General features: G+C 39.8%; 2 protein-coding genes across 18 annotated transcripts in view; one reads left to right on the top strand and one right to left on the bottom strand.

The window, feature by feature from the left end:
• DOCK7 (dedicator of cytokinesis 7) overlaps nt 1–20346 on the top strand; it is an 81582-nt gene that overhangs the window by 19955 nt on the left and 41281 nt on the right. For all 17 annotated transcript variants that reach the window (XR_001556999.2, XM_032446310.1, XM_015870682.2 and 14 more), the window contains exons 7-14: nt 396–481; nt 2113–2179; nt 3359–3508; nt 5234–5314; nt 6295–6460; nt 7121–7263; nt 9137–9230; nt 10420–10582. Coding sequence is in view for 16 of the 17 variants with exons in the window: in XM_032446310.1 (XP_032302201.1) it covers nt 396–481; nt 2113–2179; nt 3359–3508; nt 5234–5314; nt 6295–6460; nt 7121–7263; nt 9137–9230; nt 10420–10582 (950 nt within the window). In the remaining variant the exon portion in view is untranslated. The remainder of the gene's footprint in view (nt 1–395; nt 482–2112; nt 2180–3358; nt 3509–5233; nt 5315–6294; nt 6461–7120; nt 7264–9136; nt 9231–10419; nt 10583–20346) is intronic.
• ANGPTL3 (angiopoietin like 3) lies at nt 11109–18473 on the bottom strand. Its single transcript, XM_015870698.2, has 7 exons — nt 17899–18473; nt 16832–16942; nt 15944–16064; nt 15515–15628; nt 14586–14681; nt 13585–13857; nt 11109–12845 (listed from the first exon to the last, which is right to left on the bottom strand). The coding sequence occupies exons 1-7, from the start codon at nt 18394–18396 to the stop codon at nt 12664–12666; spliced, it is 1395 nt and encodes a 464-aa protein (XP_015726184.1). The 5' UTR covers nt 18397–18473; the 3' UTR covers nt 11109–12663.

The following is a 20346-nucleotide window of genomic DNA, read 5'->3' as shown; positions in this document are numbered from 1 at the left end:
TGTATGTAGGTGAGATTTAAAAAAGTGGAGGATATAGTGAATGTGAAATCTGTCAGTCCACCAATGATTCAAAGAAGTCAAGATCATCTGTTAAGTTTCCATGAGAACCTCAGCTGTTCTGCAGGAGTTGAGAGTTTTTCAGTATGTTACCATACATGCTGCTTTCTGAAGGTTTATTTTCCTTTATGGATATCTGATCCCATAATGTAGAAACATTAGAGGGATTTAATTTAGTGTATTAGTGGCTGCTGCTGAATACAGCACAATAATAAACCTTAGATTAGATTGATGTAATGTCTTAGAAGGAAAAAGCGCCATGTGTACTTGCATCATAATGGTATTAGTGCTTTGTACAAGTGTTGTCTCTAAACTGCTGTTCCTGTGACACATTTCAGGAGGAGCCTATAGAACGACTTAGCATTCCTGAAGTACCCAAAGAGCACTTTGGCCAAAGACTGCTGGTGAAGTGTTTGTCTCTTAAGTAAGTATCACTCCAACAAACAGCTACATTATAGGAATTGAGAATTTAAGTCTGTCACATCCACTTGCTTCTGGGATAATTCTGCCATCTTGTTTAATATCCTTAAAGCATTGTAACTTTGATTTGGTCATAGGCTTAAAGGTTAATTCTGTAAAGTGTAACATACACAGTAATGTGCATCAGGTGATTTTATCTTTGAGGTTTCCTTTATATTGGTCTGACATAGAAGGTTTTCACTCTACTTGACCTTTTTTTTGCATTCTTTTTCAGCCAATCTGTAGCTACACCTGTCCCATATCACTAACACACATCTTGGCTGTGCTCTTGTAGGGCTCAGCAATTGGCCAGCCATTGGTATTCAGCTCTGTAACAAGGATATGTAAGTGGGGCAAGAAAAATAAATTAAAAGTGCTTGAGCGTTAAAACATAAGATTAACACTTTGCAGTGTTAGAAAACCAAAGATTTGTCAAAGTTTAGGCTCAACAACCTTGACTGTGTCCCTTTAAGAGCGAAGACTTTATATACTTAGCAAGCATTAACTGAAGGAATAGAAACCTGTTAAACAAGTTTAATGAAGTGGAGCTCCTGAATGTAGGGTTACCTGCAGCTGGTTCATTGCCTATAACTCTTCTCTAATAACACAAGGTAAAATTTTACTGTTATTCCCTTGGAGAAATAAAGTACAAAACTGATTTTCCACACTGCTGTATTCATCTTCTGTGTCCTCAGTTAGGTCAACCCTTCTTATTAGAGAGCTCCAGTTAGACTACATTGCAGCTCATAACTGAGATATATGTGTGGGACATATCTCCTGCTTGTAGAGTAATCCAGGACCTAATATAGCCATAGAGATGAACTGATTTTGCAGCCTTTTATGAACTGGAACAACATAATATGCAGTAGCAGTGGAGTTTCCTCTCTAAAGAATGGAGTCTGTAGCACAAATAAGTTAAATTCTGAAAATCTGTGATTTCTGCTGTTTGAGCTGACTCTTAAATTTATATCTAATCTGCCAAAATACATGCTTGTTCATGTACCACAGTAATCTCTGAAGCTTTATTTATCATTTTAATGGTGAGCATCCAAGGTTGTGCTGCCTTAATGACACAAGAAGTGTGTGGCCTCTTCCGCAGGGAATTTTTCAGTCTAACGAGAAATATGGGTTAAAGAAAAAGATTGCTTTTCAATGTAAGATTACCTAAGCAGGCTCCTTTTCAAGCTAATCTCCCTTTTGTTGTAGAACTAGAGAAAATACCTGTTTGATGATGTAGACCTGTATATTGTTCTGCCTGATGTCAGAAAGAGTTGCAGCCTAAAATGAACACAAGGTGCTGGGGGATGCTGCTGTGGATTCAGCATTAGTTGCATGGGTAGACTGTGCAGGCAGAACTGCATTTCAGTTCCGTACTCAGTTTTATATAGGAATGAGGACAGGTGAGGGGTGGGAGGGAAAAGGGGAGTGAGACCTCCCTTTTCAACACAGGAGCCCTGTGGAAGTTTGGCTGTGCTGCTCCTGATATCTTAACTGACTGTGCTTGGTGGTTGCTTTACCCAGGCAGGATATGGGAAGCGTGTAGATGATTGTTACAAAATGCAAGTCATTTGATTCTATGTGTTTCTTTCTTTCAAGATTTGAGATAGAAATTGAGCCCATTTTTGCAAGTTTGGCTTTGTATGATGTTAAAGAGAAGAAAAAGGTAGGTTTTTTTTTATTACTTAACATTTTAGTCAAGGCATTACAGATTTGTGTTATAAAATAGAGGGGTTTCGTTCTGAAAACAGGCTCTTCAGGAGGACAGTGGGATACAAGTGCTTGGAAGAGCGATGAAGGCATTTCATCATGAGCTTCCTTACATCTTCTTCTGCTCAGTAAAGCAGTTGAAGTATAACTACTTTTCTAAAAATATTATCTAATATGTGAGTGCCTGAAATCAGTATATATATTTTTTCCAATCTTGGCTTTCAAAAGTCTTTTCCCTGGAGTGAATTTAATCTCAATAAAAGGTTTCAGTTATTTAAGTTTTTATGACTTTCTTTTTCTCTTCTTTGTGATTCAGCACGTTGTGTGGCCAAGTAACATTCTAATAATGCACAGGAAAGTTGTACGTGCTAAAATTGAAACAAAACTCAGCGGTCTCTTCAATATTTGAGCTTCAGGAAATACAAAATTCATTTATTCCCTATTTATGTTCTATCTTTAATATTTAAAGAGTCTCTTAGTTTTCCTAATTCAAGATATTAGCAATTGCAGAGAGAAGAATGTTAAAAATATGCATTTTGACATTTATCTCTTTGAGAGTTGAACTTAATGCATTGAGTTTTAAGTTGTGTAGATGAGAGCATGCGGAATATTATGTGAACTTTGTTTAATATTTAAATCACATTTCATAAGCCAATTCAATCATTTCATTACTCCATTTTTTTCCCCCCTCTCTTAGTCAGTTCTTTACTGACCTCTGGTGTTGATAACCAGCTCACATTCCTTTTGGCCTTGATTGAAGCCTTGGTGCTGTGGAGGATTTGGTGATTCAGTGTGAGAATCTCACTGTCTCCTCCAGGATGATCTCCAAAAGATCACTTTCTGTTTTAATATTTGGATATTTCAATTCAGATAGCAGTTGTTTTCCAGTCCTGTGGTTGGAACTGCGTATCTTACTGGAGGAAGACAAAACTTTGTATGAATTTGCTCCTCTTCTTTTTGCTTTTCCTACCATCCTGCTCTTATGTTATACTTTTCTTTTTATGCATGGATTAGAAACGAGGTGCTGTTAGTGGTTTTTTTCCCCCCTCATATCTTGAAATGACCCGTGATGTTGGTGAGGATTGCACAGAACACAGAAAGAACCGATGCTGACTCTACCCAACTTCTTCCTCAGATTTCAGAAAATTTCTACTTTGATTTAAACTCCGAACAAATGAAGGGAATGCTCCGTCCACACGTCCCCCCTGCTGCTATCTCCACACTGGCCAGGTCTGCCATCTTTTCAATCACCTACCCCTCTCAAGATGTGTTTCTGGTAATAAAGGTAAGAAATGCTGGAGAAATTTAAATTACTATAGTCACGTGTATTTATATTAAAGTAAAGCCAAGTGTGGATGACTCCCCTGCTTGTTACTTACACTTGCAGAACAATGTTTTATTGTCAGAAGCAAAAACATTGAAACCAGAAATTTTTGTTTTCTTTCAAATCCTCTCACTTGGTACATTGAGTTTCTTTATGAGAGTAGCAGTTCAGTGGAGGTATACATTATTATTATTATTATTTTTATTGAAAAAGTGCAAAAAGTGTATAGCTTTGTTTGACACACTGCAACCATCTGGAATCTGACCTTGGTTTTCAGGTGAAGTGACATGCAGGCTTCTTAAAATGATGGAGAAATGAATCATTCAAATGTTACGAGGTCAGACAGGTGTTTGAATTTGTCTCTGCATAAATATTATCCTACTCTAAGGAGGATTTTGTTGCATACTTTCAGTTCACAGACAGTGAACTGAACTTTGCTTTCTAGCAGCGTTTTTTGGTGATGCTGTTGACTGTAGTTTGTACAAGTTCTTCTTGAACTGCATCTTACATGAAGTGTAAGCTTTTGAAAATGAATTAAGGCTTTGTAGTGTGGCAGAAAATTCCCATATGGGGAAAGAAGCTTTCAGTTTTTCAGGGAATAATCTGATTTCCATTTTTTTTTGTCTCTAAATTTCTTCTGAAAATCATGTCTTACACACATTCAGTCTTCTGATTTTCACAAGATAGGAGGATGAGATAACCCTGTGTTTCTGAAATGGAGATCTATTCAAAATAGCTTTTGGCTGCACGTTAGTGCTTGTAAAACCAGTGATCCAGGAGGAGCTGGTGGTGATTTACCTAAGTGATTTTTTGATTTGATGATGAAAAGGATAAAGTCAAGGATAAAGAAGACAGATGCGTGGTGTGCTTTACCAGGTGAATTTTTGCATGGGACTTCTTGTTATTCACTGTGAATCCTCTTTTTATACAGCTTCTGTTGCTGGCATAAAGTCATTAGGGAGTGAAGATGCGATGGGAAGTAGTCTTGTTCTTTATATTGTGTGGCCTCTTGTACTGATTGATGAGTGCAAATGGCACTTCTTAAGTGTGGGAGAAGATTAAGGATGCTGTAGTCATCACACATGCACAGTAGCAAGCATGGAATGCAGGGTCAGGATGCTTCTGAAAAGGAATGGTCTGCATGCTTGTACTGGGGAAGGTATTTCTATCAAAAGCAGGGTTTCTTGCTAAGTGGGCATTGACTTATTCAGAGGCTTCAGAAGAAAATGTGTACTCTTTGGCTAGTATAATTCATTATTTGATTTGAATACACATTGATTTAGAAGTGTGTCTTAACACAATGGAAGTCACCTTTTTGTGATGCTGCAGTAGTTCCTTAATAAGGAAACCTGAAATAAGAACAGTCTTCTGAAAATGGTGATGACAATGCAGGCTGTCGGTAAGACCTTAAAAATGAGCTGAAAGTGGTTCCATAGAACGTAGTAAACCGAAGTGAATTGGTATATGTTCCCTCTGAACCTGTATTTTACTCTACTGATTTAATTATAGCTGGAAATCTGGGAACTTAATGGCTCTAACAGATTGAGTGCAGTGGTTGTTCCTGACACACAAAGGGAGATCAAGCTTCAACTCTTCTGAAAGAATGTTTGTGTTTCCTCGTGTTTGTTTAATTTAACAGTCCTTGCTGGATACGTGTCCTTATAATGGTTCATTTTCCCTTCTCAGCTTGAAAAAGTATTACAGCAGGGAGATATTGGGGAATGTGCTGAGCCTTACATGATTTTTAAAGAATCCGATGCAGCAAAGGTAAGATTTTCTTACATGTTTTGATTAAATTTGGCTATAAGCATTTGAAGGTGTTTTGTTATTAACACACTGCACACTGTCACATTGTTTTCTTCTTTCACCTTAATTTCAGCGGTCATTGATATTGCTCCGATTATTAAAAAGACCCATTTTTAATTAATCTTGTCAAATTCTGAAAGGCAGATAAGGGTTTAGGACCCTTGAATCTCGATTCCACACAGGGTAGTTAAAAGAGTAGTTAAAGGTCATCAGTTTTTGTAGGTGACAGAGGCGATATGTGGTTACCATCAAGCTCAGTCTCCTGTAATTCTGTGTCCCAAAGGATCAGCTCTGTGCTTTTAGCTTGGTGAAGTGGAGACAAGTTTGGATGTGAATGCAAAGTAAGATGTCAATTTGTCTGCTGCTGATATCCATCATAGTACCTCTCCCTTGCTCTAGAAGGGTTATAAGCTGATTCCTTTAATTCTTGTCTTCAGCAGTTTGGGCATTGTCTTCTAAAGTGCCCTGGATAGCCTGGACTAGTCCTGAAACACTAAGAAAGCTGTGCCTTATAAGATTTCTGATGTGTCTTTAGCTGAAGAAGCTGAAGACACATTTTTTGCTGATTCCTATATGTCACTGTACCACATTGTGGAAAACAACTATCTTTCACCTGAGATATTCAGCAAACAGAAGTAAAAACCTCTCAGTTTCCTGTGTTTGACAAGTTGGAATGCGCCTACGTGAAATTTAGGCTTTGGATTTGCAGGGAATGTAGGTGATAAGGTGATGTTGCAAGGAGGAAGCTGAAGAGCACACAGTCAGCTGCTCTGGCTGTCAGGTTGTCCTGTACCTGGTGCTGTTGGTTTGATTGCAGTTCTGTGAAGCAGAAATCTGCATAATGCGTAGTGATGCCATTGTTACGTAGTGATTTTGTGAAATGAACCTTTGTTTCTGCACCTCTCTTTTTAATCTGATTGGGTTTAATCTTTTATTCGCAGAATAAGGAAAAGTTGGAAAAACTGAAATGCCAGGCAGAACAGTTTTGCCAAAGACTAGGCAAATACCGAATGCCTTTTGCATGGACAGCCATTCATTTAATGAACATTGTGAGCAGCGCTGGAAGTTTGGAAAGAGATTCCACAGAAGTAGAAGTTGGCACAGGAGGTAAAGTGTATGGCGTCTGTATAAGTGAGAGTGTGCAAATCCAGGGTGTCAGGAAGTCTTGATTGGGCACCCTCTTTCTGCCATTGCTCCTTTAATCCCATTCCTCCCCCTACCCTAAGTCTTCTGATAGTCTCAGGTCATGGTTGAACTGAAACAGAAAAGTCCATGATAACAAATGGGTTTATCTTTCAAGGATTTTACAAGCAAACCATCTGTTATATTATTTAAAACCAGACTTCTAAGTGAGAGAGTGTTACAGGCTGATGAACATTTTCCAAAGGAGTGGATTAATCTTTGCGAACCACACAGCTCATCTGAAACTGCTCTTCAGCATCCCCAAAACTGCCAACTTCATCATCTTTCAGAGCAAGGGAAACACATAAATCTCCACACGATAAAGACTTTTATAATAGCAGTAAGGCACTGGGGTGAGGTTGCTGTGAGAGGAGCAGAAGTAGTCGGCTGTGCTTCATAGCCTCCCGATGCCTCTGGAGTGTGATTGTCTTAGCATAACCACCTCTTCTATCACGCTCATTGCATAATTTCCATAGGCAGCAGCTATCTTCTCGTGTAGAAAATCCTGCTCGGAACAAAAGTAGGCTCTTGGACAGTTGTTTTTCTTTTTTAAATTACTCTCCCTTTCTGTTTTATTTTTTGAAGAACGCAAAGGATCATGGTCAGAGAGAAGGAATTCCAGTATTGTCGGGAGGCGTTCCTTGGAGAGAACCACAAGCGGCGATGAGGCCTGCAATTTGACCAGTTTTAGACCAGCTACTCTGACAGTGACAAACTTCTTTAAGCAGGTATTGTGTGAAATTATCTAAGTGAGAAGCTGCTTCATGGACAGAGTGATCGAATGATGAGAAATCAGTTTAGATCTGAATAAATTCTTTGTGATACTTTCAGTTTGTAATGTCTGTTCATGGGGTATCTTTGATATACTGTGAGTTTATTAGATTGTGTGCTTGTCCTGCCACCAGCAGGTCTGCAACTGAAAGCTGGATTCTTTCGGGACGTGTACTGTGAGTAATTACATTGCAGAACTTGAAACTATTTGCTGTTTTTGTGTGAAGGATGAACCATCGTTATGGATGGCACAGTGACTTAACCACTCTAATAGAAATGGTCCAGAAGAATGACCAGAAGAATGTCAGTTTCTTTTGTTCCAGGTTGTTCTACTCTGTGCTGCAAAAATCACTGGTTTGGCCTTTTGGTAAACATATTTAGCAAAGTGTTCTCAGAAACAAGTGTACAAAAGATGAGGATGACTTTTCAGTATGTCACAAAAATTATTCCAGGTTGTCTTAGTCCAAGGGTTGCACAGCCTCTGTCCTGATGCTTGCTGGACACTGTTGGTTTCATTAGATGACAAAGAATCCTGTTGGAACAGCAGAGGGCTCAAAAACAGGTTCATGAGTGTAATTTGCTGCTGGCACACCCAGTGATGCCCAAAACACTGGAACATTTCTCGTGCTTCTTTGCTCATTGGCAGTTCTTCTTAACCAGAGCTTGGGATTTTCCTGAAAAGCAGTAGAAAATATGATTAAACAGAATAAAATCTGTAGTGAAGCTTAGAAAATGGTTTCAGTTCATTAATTTTCTCTAAGGTTTGCTTAATGCCACATCTGGTTAAGGAAAATTATTATTTGAATGTCACCTTCGTGTATAAAATGGATTTAATAGTGTACAACCAGATATTTTTTGGACTGATTCCTCAATTGTTGGGATTACAAAGATGTGGGTTCTATATATTGAAAGCTGATTAAGCTCTTTTTTTTTCTGACCTTTTTGGTTGTATGCCAGTTTCACTGTGGGTAGCCAGTCACATTCTGCTCTTAAATTCAGTAATGTAAAGGAGGATAAATGTCATCCAGGGCATGGTGTTATACAGGCAGAAAGCATGTAAATGAATGGCCTCATTGCTCAGTGCTTTCATGAAACTGGGCTCTGCAAACGTCATCTTTGGTGCCTCAGTGACACAGAACAGCACAGGAAATACCTTTTAGAAGGATACCAAGGTCTAGTTCTGTCTTGTATCCGTTAATCCCTTCAAGTACAATTAACCAAATACCACTGAGCATTTTCTCTTTCCATTTGCTTTTCTCTTCTTAATGTGTTTTATTACCTTTATTATCAGGTATCTTCTACTTTTGGAGAGTTGGAAGGTAGTAAAGTGGCATCTTCTGTAGTGTTATAGCAAAATGTTGAACTGCTAGAATGTGATGCAGGGAAGACTGACAACAAAGTCCTTTCACTTTCCATCCTTTCTTAACAGTGCTTTTGTCAAGTATGACTCTTAGATTCATACTGAAGGAAGGGCAGAGGAAAGGGAAGGAGGATCACTATCTGAATGATGGATATTTTTTCAAGCTATTATACTTGCTAAAAATGGATATTTTGGGGAAATCTAACAACCATTTTCAGTTTTAAAAAAGATAATATTGATGAGGAGACAAAAGGTTTTCAATGAAAAGTTCCTGCAGCTGTCCTGATGATTAATAGGATGAAAAGAAAGGAAAAGGGATGGAGAAATTAGCAGTAATTCAGCATGTTAATGTTAACACCTGGTTCTGGAAAAGCATGTTTTGATGTCAGATGTAAGAGGCTGGCGTGCATTGGATGGTTTATTCATACTTCCATAGTCCTTAAGAATTGTGTACATAATCTCTTTGGCAGGAGGGTGATCGCCTGAGTGATGAAGATTTGTACAAGTTCCTGGCTGATATGAGACGGCCGTCATCAGTGTTACGGAGATTGAGACCTATCACAGGTATTGAATGAGACCTTTCTTGCTTGTGCACAGGAAGCATGTTGGTTAGTCCTTCCCAATTCCTACCCAGTTCTTAAAAGCAAGCATGTGAGAGAAACCATAGGAAAATGTCAGCAATTTTTATCTGACAGTTTTCACTGATGTATGAGCATGTGCAGCATTTACCACACTGAGACTAGCGTCTGTGAGCCTAAGTCCTGTAAGGGCTGAAGAGCTGCTTTTTCTGAGTAAAATGCCACTGTATAACTGAGAGGTGTGTGCTGGCTTCCAGCTGGTCAGTAGGGACAGGCTCCACCTTTGTTTGAGAAAGGAAAATAGAAATGCTAGCACACCAGCATTGAAACATCACCAGTCCTTGACCTGTGCTATTCCTGACAATATTTACTTAACCTGTTCTTAAAAATCTCCTGTGACAGCAATTCTGCTGCTTCCTTAGGTCTTATCTCCCAGCACTCACCGGTCCCTGTGGTGAGGTTGGGTATTAAGAAAACTTTCCAGAATTATCTTTCTGAAATGTAATCTGACTGTGGTATGTCATGTCCTCAGGGCAGTTATCACAACCTTTCATATACTTTTGAATGCAGTTATTAGTTCACTCTTACCTCCATTTTACAGCCACTGGGGCTTTTTTCAGCCTTTTCTCAAGGACTGTGCTTTTAAAAGCGCTTGTTGTTTTCTTGGTCCCTACTGGACTTCCTTGATTCTATCCATTGTTTTCTTCTATCTTCCAAATGTTCAAAATCATTGCAACCTCAGTGACATCTGCACATAATGTGTATTGTCAGTACTGCCTGCTGACTTAGTAAGAGAATATTCAATAATCTTGTTGCAGATTAGCTTTCAGCAACTCCTGGTGCATCCATCCTGTTTGATAGGCAGGATTCTCAAGATTTAGTGCTAGTTGGGCTTCCTAGTAGAATTATTTAGTCTTTCCTCAAATTAGGTATGAGAACATCTGGGATTTGTTAAGATATCTCTTTTCTGTTGGTTCTTACCAGGCAGTACTTTGATTGTCTTAAGTATCAGTTAGATTCACTAATACATGTTGGGTGTTTGTTTTTTTTAAATCCATGTAAGCTGTAATTTGTTTATGTGTGTTATCTGGGTATTGACCTAGAGAAGGAAAGCATGAATATGCTTTTTTATATATATTTAACTTCTATTTATTATAATCATTTTCTTCTTACAGCTCAATTAAAGATAGACATATCTCCAGCTCCAGAGAATCCCCATTACTGTCTAACTCCAGAGCTGCTGCAAGTCAAACTTTACCCAGACAGCAGAGTTCGACCTACAAGAGAAATCCTGGAGTTTCCTGCCAGGGATGTCTACGTTCCGAATACCACATACAGGTTAGTTTTGAAATACATCTCACATTTCAAGGCCTGAGATTGGCAGGTTCAGAGATTCTTGCTTTATCAGCTGGTTTGTTGCAAAACTTGCTGCATCAGTTGGAGTGCTGTGCCAGAGACACAGAAAGGGTCCAGACTGACACAGTAGAAAATACACAGATGTGCAAGGATTAACGTGGTTGCGTAAAGCTTGGCCGTGGGCAGGAGGGTGGCACAGCTTTCTTAGTTTCTCATAATACAAAGTAAAACTCAGTGGAGTTTTCACATCTTTGCAGGTTTATTTTTCATTTTGTCTCTGTGCTAAAGGCAACGTTCTCTAATTGGTTTTACTGCTTTCTCTTGCTTTCAGGGGCTTGGTTTTTTTATTTACAGTGGAGGTTAAAAAATGAGGAAAATGCATAATCCATTCATATCTCCATTTTGATTTAAAAGCAGTTTCTTTGTTTACAATGCTTTAAAGGAATAAAGATCTGTGAGAATATTTTTGAGCATTTTCAGAAAACAATAACCTTCCTAGAGCCGTGAGCAGATTTCATTATTTTCCTTTATTTATTTAAAGCTTTTACACGGTTTTACTGAAGATGATACAGTTTTGAGGGGCGCTGCCTTCTGCGGTTGAGTAATTCCACCAGCTTGACTTGCAGAATCAGTTCTTGTTGAAATGGTATAAATAGAGACGAGGCTTTTAGAAAACAAAGCTTACGAGAAAGAATTTAAGTTCCACAACTCACGTCCTTTCAGAAATTTAATTTATTGTGGTTCTTGTTGGATTTTTTTGGTGGAAGTTAGATAATTATTCACTATAATACTCCAGTACAAATACACAGCACTGTGTGTTTTCTGCTCTGCAATAAATCCATAAGAAGTTGTAGCATCCTTGCTGTTTCTGTGCGATTAGCACATTCTGTTCACAGTTACTTTACTCTGACAAATCACGTGTTAAGACCATTTTTTGTATGGTTGCAAATGTTGAAATAGAAAATCCATACTGTACAAGATAAAATAGACAAGTCAATATGACTCAGTGTAAGTGCAGAATTGAGGTCTTTTGTCAATAAACAGTTCCACATCGAGCCATCCGTAAGCATGTTGACAGTCCTACTGCCTTGGAGGATTCTGCAGCTGAAGTTAAACAAATATGAATGTGTTCTCAGGAGCAGCAGCACACAGGTTGGCCTATAGGGTTTGTTGGATAGCACCACTGACTGCATGTTTGATGGTACCATTGACTCCACAGGCACAGGTTTCTCAGCTGTTCTCTGAAAGTTGTTTTGTCCTGTGCTCTCTTGGTCTTGTTCTCAGTGAGGTGTATTGAAAGGTCACAAAGGGATGAGTCTGAAGCTGTTCTGAATGAGAAAATCTCTCACACCTTCCAGTAAGCTTTGAAGCTTAGCCCTTAAGTTTCAGTTTGAAGGGATGGTTCAGTTATTTTTTGAAGTGTGATATCTAAGACATTAGGTCTGCACTGTGGCTTACTTGATGTGTGTGTACATCTCTGCAGCTGCATGAGTACAGTACTTCAGCAAAAATTGGCATGACGTACACTGCCAGGAGTTGGTCTGGAAATACACAGAACCCTAAAAGAGGGAGTTGCTCATCTTTCAATTCCTCATAGGAGCCTTCAACAGCAGTGAATTGAGCCAAGTATCCAATTAGTTGCGGCATGAAACAAAATTTCTTTCTTTTCCCACGGTGTTAATACCTACAGGTCTTCTGTGGTACTTTGCCAGCGCTTTATGTTTGCTTGAACACTTCCTGTACCCTCCTGCACTACCCAGAAATTAATGCAGCAGCCTTAAAACCCTTTCCCTCAAGCAATGTTATCTAATAAATAAATAGGCATCTGCTTCCTAGGCAGTGGGGTTTGATCCTAGGGAGATGAAAGCCCTTCTGAACTTTTAGCGCACTGACATTTGGGCTAGGATGAATGAGAATACTCACCAAACAGTAAGACCATCGTATGTGCCTCAGGGTTTATGCACCATACAATGTATGGATTTGGACGCACATCTGATATTAAACATGATAGGAATTTCTTTGATGTTCAGTGTATTAGTTCTGAAATACATCTGGTTGAGCATTCAGTCAAAAATTTTCAAGTCTGTTGGGTGTATCATTATTTTGGTTGACTTGAGCAGGTAGTATCTTCCATTCCTAGGTTTCCAGTATAGGCCTTTTCTTCTGTCTAGTCTTCCTTTTGACCTTGGTTCGACATACTTCCCATTAAGATTGGTTTCCTCGCATTCACTGTGCCACCAGCCTCCTAAGGAAAAAATATTGTAATATCACTTACTGTCAGTTGTTCCTTAACCTATCGTGCTCAGCTTGAGTACGCAGTTCCCAATAGAAACATCAATCTTAACAGACTTAGTGATATACTGGTATTTTTCTTAAGTACAAAGTGGTAAATCTCTGCATCTACAAGAGTCAACAAATATTGGCCAAGTTCTTCAACCACCATCTTAATCTGGAAATCCAGCTTGAAGAGAGGTATATCTTGAGCCTCACACCTCTCTTCATCTTTTGAGAGCGATTTTAGCATACGCTTTTGACAAACAGCTTAAGTCTTCCTTTCAGTGGAAGCTTGCTTCTATTCTTAACTATTGGCTGGTAGTCAAAATGAAGCCAAGGGTCAATCTGACCTCTTTTCTTTTGCAAGGAGTGAAGAAACAATCTGCCACAGCAGAGCAGGCTTCAGAGGAGGAGCTGTACTCCATAGCTCACAGTCTCAGCCTTAGGTTTTATTTCAGCCAGTTCTGCTGCTTCTAACTCTAGCTATTTACTCGGCCTCACTCTGCTTTACATTCCCTTTCCATAAAACAGAAAAGTGGTACCTCGTTGTTGCAGAGCCCAACAAAAAACATCTCCCACTCTTTCCTGCAGCTACTCTCTCTTTTCTGCTTCTAAAGCCAGACAAATATCAGTAAGTACTCACTAAAGCATACTGCCATCTTTCATTTAGCAAGGGAACAACCACATTCGTGCACCCAGCATACTGATACCTAGGTAGTTTTGTGGGCAGTCGAGGTCATTTATTATGGCCATGTCACGGTCCGCAGTTGAGAAGCGCAGCTCTGTCTGCTCTGGCAGTGCATTGGGGATGCTCCCGGAGATCCGTGAGAGCTGCAGCACATAGTCTGTCTCAGGGCCTCCCAGGGTGAATGCATATTCGATGTAACGTTTGTTATCTTTCCAGTCCTGCAGCTCAATCCGTAAGATGTAGTCCCCTTGTTTAGTGATGGAGTAGGTCTTGTTCAGGCCTAGCCAGAATTCCTCTGTGAAATCGTAGTAAATAGCAGTTGTGATTATGGAGCCAAACCTGAATGCATCTACCATGTTTTTGAGATATCTAAACCATACCTCAGGTAACTCATTCATCTTTAAAATACATTTGACACTATTTGTTTGAGTAAACAGCACAGCGTCAGAATCAAGGTATGCCAGAGGTGAGGATTTGAGATTGGAGGTTACTGGAGAAGAGTTTTTAGGGTTATGGGCTCTGAAAACCCACAGCACTCTCACTGCTATTGAACATTACAGGTAACCTGTATTTGGTGTATGTGAAAATACAGTATTTAAAAGAATCTGTTCATTGCCTTAATTAAATCAGTAATATGAGCCTTGGGAACTGTTGATCTTTTCAGAGGTCTCCTGCTGCATTCTTAGTTTACCTCTTCCTACTGTTGGTTTAGTATATGAGAATTGGAGACCAATAAAGAGGCAACCATAGCTTTCAATAGCATCAGACAAACTGCATAGGCCAAAGTCTACCTCAGTTGTGAGCTGCTATCCCAACCTGGGATGATGTTGAGATACTGCAGCTCCTTATTGTAAAAGAAGTGGAACTGTGTCAATTATGGTGTTTTAATCAATGCCTAGAAAATAAAGCATATTTTCTAAACCAAAGTAGATTCTTAATTTGTAAGAACACCTTTCATTGAGAAGATTTGCCTACTAAAATCAATTTATACAAAGAAATGAAGCAGAAGAGTGTTTTTTTTACCATTGAGATCACCAAAACCATTTGTATAGGCATCCCAGGTTCGGTTGAAATCTAGTGATCCATCCACTCTGTTCTGGATTACTGTCCAGGAAGTGCCTGTGAATGCAGAGTGAAATAAATCATAAACCTGCCTTAAGTGCTTAAAGCACAGGAGAGAAGATGGAGTTTAACGGAGCCCATAGGCTGCTGCTGGCTAGCACTGCTCTGAGATCTTTCTCCTGCCCAGGTCATGACAACCTCATTGCAGACAGTTCAGCAAAAGTAAGCAAAGCAGTTTTTTGCACAGGGCAACCGCATGTCACTGTTTACACACACAAACATATTGTGTTGTCCTGCTGTTTGCATCAGCCTCTTCCCCATCTGGCTTTGACAAGAGCAGGGAGGTGGAGAGGACATGCACAGGGCGGCACTGCAGGGTGCAAGAGCTACCTCTAAGCTCTGGGCAGTGCCAAAGGGAACAGGCAGATGAGTGAATTTCTTACAGAGGCAGAGGGTTGGGTGGGTGCAACCACAGTTCTGGGCACAAATGTGTCTCTCCCTACATGATACAGGAATCCTGCCTCCTGGGCTCACCCCATTGGGTTAGCTTGGTATGGCTGAGTCTCAAGCACCAGTCTGTGCTATCAAACCCAAGTTTTATTTACTTTTTGCTTTCCTTTTGGAAAACTTAATTCATGGTTGCAATGTAGTGGCATTTATAGTTGCCATTTTCATCTTTATAACAAAAAGTGCTTGACTTTTTAATATTAATGTGCTCATATTAACTGCATAGATACTATTAAGAATTTTAATAGTATATTTGAGACACATGACATATAAGAAAAAAGGATGCATAAGACGGTAAGTTTTCATGTACTTTGGGGCGATATGCAGTATTTGGCTCGTAAGGAGATTAGAAAATGAGACTGTTGATAGCACAGCTGTCTTACCAAATTTCATTTCACAGTAGACATCAAAAGCTTCTGAGCTGTTGGGCTTAATAGTGTAAATACCACTGGAGCGTGTGCCGCTGTTGTAGAGAGCAGTGCAGTCAGGAGTGGCACCTAAGGAAGCAAACACTGGGCAATTATAAATCCTGTTTTGGATGTGGTAAGTTTTAATTCAGCTTTGTAATGTGAATTTCTCATAGGGTAGGGCTGGTACAGAAACTCGAACAGTCTTTTCGGTCATTATTACAATAAATGTCACAAAACTGCTTTGGCAATACAGCTGATGTATGTTTTCTAAGTTTGGCCCAGTTTCAGTTTAGATAATTTGGGAAAATTTGTGAGGCTTAAGTGCTGCATGTAACACAAAAGTCCTTGATTACTAAAACCCAGCAATGTGTTTTGTAGCGCATGTAACGTATGTGCTCTCACCTTCCAGTTTGTGCATCATGGCTGTGGCGTTGTGCAAAAGGAAGGGGCTGCTCTCATTTGATTCTGCTTGTTCCTCATTGAAGGAGTTCTCTGCGAGTTCCTGGAGCTCAATGTGGTTTAGCTGGCAAGATCCGTAATTAGAGACTGTTAATTTCCCAAGGCTCTCAAATTATTTGATTCATGTATCAAACACAGTACAGATAGTCGTTTTTTATATGAGCATAACCATTTGAAATACCCAACTTAGTACAGAAAAAGAACCTTAAAAGCACACTGGTGGATTTCAGTTATGTGTGTCAGCTATTTCACTGCCCAAACAACACTGGATTCATGAGGTGAGTACGTGACCAGTTCTCATGAGGTGCATGTTAATGAGTAAACATAATTAGCTCACTTTCTCAGGTTAAATTACTTAGACAAATAACAGCAACACCTGAAGAACACAGAACATGGTTAATTTTGTAAAAGGCATTTCCCTTTTACAGCCTCCTTTTAGGAATAAACTAGATATGAGCATGCCATTTATGCCCATCTTTTTGGTTACACGTGTGGGGCTGCAGAAACTGGTTCCCTATTGGAGTTACAATTGGAAAAGGAGAAAGAGATGGAGAGTGATGATGCTTGGAAGAACAATAATAGAATAGATAATAAGAGGGGAAAAAAACGGCAGTCAGGAGATAGAGCAACCTATTACTGATGGGCAGTGGTTTGAAGCTGTGATCTCCATTGCTGTGTGCAATGGCCATGGCCCCCAGCCTGGCAGCACAGCAGACTCTCAGCTGAAGAGGTACCCACCTGTGATCAGAATCATGTCTAGCATCCTCCTCACTCCCAAAACGTCATAAGAGATGTAAAATTCAGAAGTGAGAAATGTGATGTTTCACGTACCTTGTCCTCCAGCTCCATTATTTGGTTGTGCTGTTTGTCCAGCTGCACATGCTGGTCCTCCACGATTTTGTGGAGTTGTTTGATGTGGTTGTCCTGCTGCTCCACGAAGGCCTGAGGGCAGGAAGGGAGGGAGGCTGCAGTTAGAGAGACGCAGTGTAAGGCTGTCACAGTGGCAGTGCCAACCTAACACACTGTGGGGTTAGTTGTGAGAGGCACAAAGCATTTCACGTTGCATTTTCCATAGGATTGTCTGCTTTTGCTCTAAAGGCACAAATGTCTTTGCCACTGAAATGAGCACCCAGGTTATTTTAATGTTGGAAGTGCTGGCAGCTTCATAGAATTCTATTGTTGCTGTTACTTTCCTTCCATGTCCACATGCAAAATGATTACATTCTGTGAAGTTGGTCCTTGATTCAAACTAAATATATGGCAGTGACCATAAAGAGAAATGATGCCAGGTGTTCAAGGTAAGAGCTGGGGATTTGGAAGGTCTGGATTCAGCTTTCTGCTCTCACATGAGTATCTGAGTATCTAATGTTTTCTCACACAAGTTATTTGACCATTTTATGCTTTTGCAGAATCCATTTCATACTTCCTTTTCCAGTGGAAATTTTATACCCACCCTCATATTTGCATGTATTGACATTAAAACTATTAGCACATACAAATTTCTTTGTTCCAGGCGCCGTGCAGGAACTATAAATATCCCTCTCAAAAGGTTAAAACTTCCTGATTTTATGCTGAACAGACAGATCCAAGTGCATTGACTCATAATGAGCCAACGACATGTGAAGCTTTGGACTTCACAAGCAAATCACTTTCTCAATTAGTTGTATCCCCCCGTTGTTATTACAGAGTTTCTTAAAAATCATTTGCAAAATGTACTGAAATGATGCAGAGCTCAGTCATTTCACCATTTCTTCTGATTCTTTAAGGTTACTCTGGTGATCTCAATACACAGTAGTACTGCAGTGAAAGTTGCATCAGTTTCTAATGTATATCAACCTATAATAGCGTTACCATTTACTTTGGCTTTACATGTAAATGACGTTCACAAATCTACTTACTTTAAGCGAAGAAATTTCATTTGTCTCCTGCACTGTAGGCTGGATAATGGCCAACTTAGTGACCTTGTCCTCCAGTCCCCATACTTTTTCTTGCAGCTGGATTTTGTTTTGTATGAGGTCTTCAATCTTCAGGTTCATCTCCTGTGAGAGATTCTTTATCTCTTCATTGTTGATTTGCAGTCTGGCAGTAGTTTGTCGGAGTTGTTCTTCTTCTTCTTTGATTTCACTGGTTTGCAGTGAGAGCTCATAGAAAGACCTATCAAAAATGTAAAGTTTTTGAAAGATATCATTCATCTGCCCCTTTGTCTTATGGACAAAGTCTTTAAGGCCGTGCCCGAGCTGGAGGAGTCCATTGGCTAAGATTCGGACATCATCTAGCATGGCAAATCTTGATTTTGTCTCAGGAGATGAAGCAGAATCAAGGAAAGAGAAGTCCTTCTCAGCCCTTACTGAAAGAGGAAGTGGGGCAATGAATAGAAGGAGCAGAATGATTTTCATGTTTTCTATTCCTGATATGCTTTGATTGTTCAGCAGAGACTTTTCCGAATAGTTTTTGCCGTGTGAATGCTCCTTTGAAGAATTTAATCTATATATACTCCCCTTCATTTTAGAAGAGGCAGACCAAGAAGTTGATCATTAAACTGAACAAATTTGAACAATTGTAACCCCACTCAAATCTAGGTTGATGCCTGGGAAGGTAAACCTGAGAGTCAGGCACGTTGCTGATAAAACTGGCTCTGAACTTTTCCATCTGCCAGGCATTCTGTTTTAAAATGTTATTGATGATGTAGGATGTGTTTCTGACACAATACTCATTAATAGATTAATTGTGAGTCATCATCTCACTGAAGAGCCCAAATTGCTGCTTGTGTTGTATGATTCCTCTTATTCCTTTAGGAATGTGGAAGGGTTTTACCCTTCTTAGGAGCACTGGACGCTGCACTTCAGGTTATGCAGCTTTAAGATGAGCTGGGGAAGGGCAAAGTACTCTCCAGTGATTTCACACAATCTGATTCTCATCTTGTACCATTTTCTGATGTAACTCATCGTGCTGCGGTGGATTTGCTTGTCAGCTAGTTCAGATTAAGTGAGAAAGTGGGAATTAGGTCCAGAGATTGCCTGGATGTGATTCTACTATCGTAAGGTTTGTGCAGTAATTTACACCATGTAAAGCTTATTTTTTAAGAGCTGCTTTCCAGAGGCAGGTGAGATAAATAATGTCCTGCTTTCATTTCTCACCTTTACAATCCCCCTCACTTTTTAAGTTTCTTAGTGAATAAAGCAAGTCTGCAGGTGCTTGGAAATAAATGTCCGTCTCTGCACTGGGTCTCTGCATGGAAGTGTTTGTTTTTCAGGGAGTATTGCAGTATGAATGAAAGGTATTTTTCTTTCTAATAGCAATCCAAGAAATCAGTCCATGCATAATATAGTCCCTCCCTTGAAGGGTTTTTAGGTCATTGCTCAGCTTGGCTTGGACTTCGTGATGAAGGGCTGATAACACGCAGTTAACCTGCTCCTTCCTCCCACATAATTAAATAACATGAAAGTATCTCTGATTAATTGATGGATCATTTGCACCAGTATGATTTGAATCAGGCTTACTGGAGCATCTGCACAACGCATATAATAACAGCAATCTTGAAGTGGAGAGAATGAGGGTTTATTCAGAGGGATTTGTAGGAATGGATTGGAGGCAAACGTGGGAATTGTCCCTTAAATACAATCAGTAATTTTGTAATGGGAAGCAGCACTGCATTTTCACCACCCAAATGTGCAGTGCTGTCTTGTGAAGTACAGTCCAGTAATTTGCAGGTGTCCTCCTACTGCAGCAGACCATCTTGAAGGTTGCAGATCTGGCTGTGCTGTGCAAAGAGTTGGGAACAGGAGTGCAAGGACAGCCCTGAGCTCTGCTATGTGTGCTGCCAAGGATTCAGACAGCCTTTGCTTTGTTTGAATTGCAGTGTATTGGTAGCAGGTACTTCTGGCCCTTCAAATATTGCAGCTATACAATTCTTCTGCCCTTTGAGACAGGCTGACAAACTAGAAAGAGGTATGAGATAGGTGCAGGCCAATATAGAGATACCCCATAGCACTCCTGGTTCTGCTCAATTCTATACAGCTTGTATAAGTCAGGTTAGACTTGAATGGTATAGAAAGAGGAGTTCTTAGCAATTAAATGCTCATAGATGACCCATGCAAAGCAAGAACTGAGCCCAGCTGGGTGAGACTGGGCTGCAATCTGCGCACAGCTGGCAGATGTAAGACATGGTGGAGGGCAGTTACTTATTTAATTGCTCGTTGAAGTCTGGAAGGCTGCGAGCAACAGGGAGTTTGGTTATGGGCTGTCATTAAAGAAACGTATCAAATTAGTATTTACCCAGCCCTAATGAAAATCTGTTAGGAGAATTGTCAGAACAATTAGGGTAATTCATTGGAAGTTGATAAGCC

The sequence above is a fragment of the Coturnix japonica genome, chromosome 8, assembly GCF_001577835.2.
Source record: "Coturnix japonica isolate 7356 chromosome 8, Coturnix japonica 2.1, whole genome shotgun sequence".
NCBI lineage: Eukaryota > Metazoa > Chordata > Aves > Galliformes > Phasianidae > Coturnix > Coturnix japonica.
This window is presented reverse-complemented; position numbering and strand designations above follow the sequence as displayed.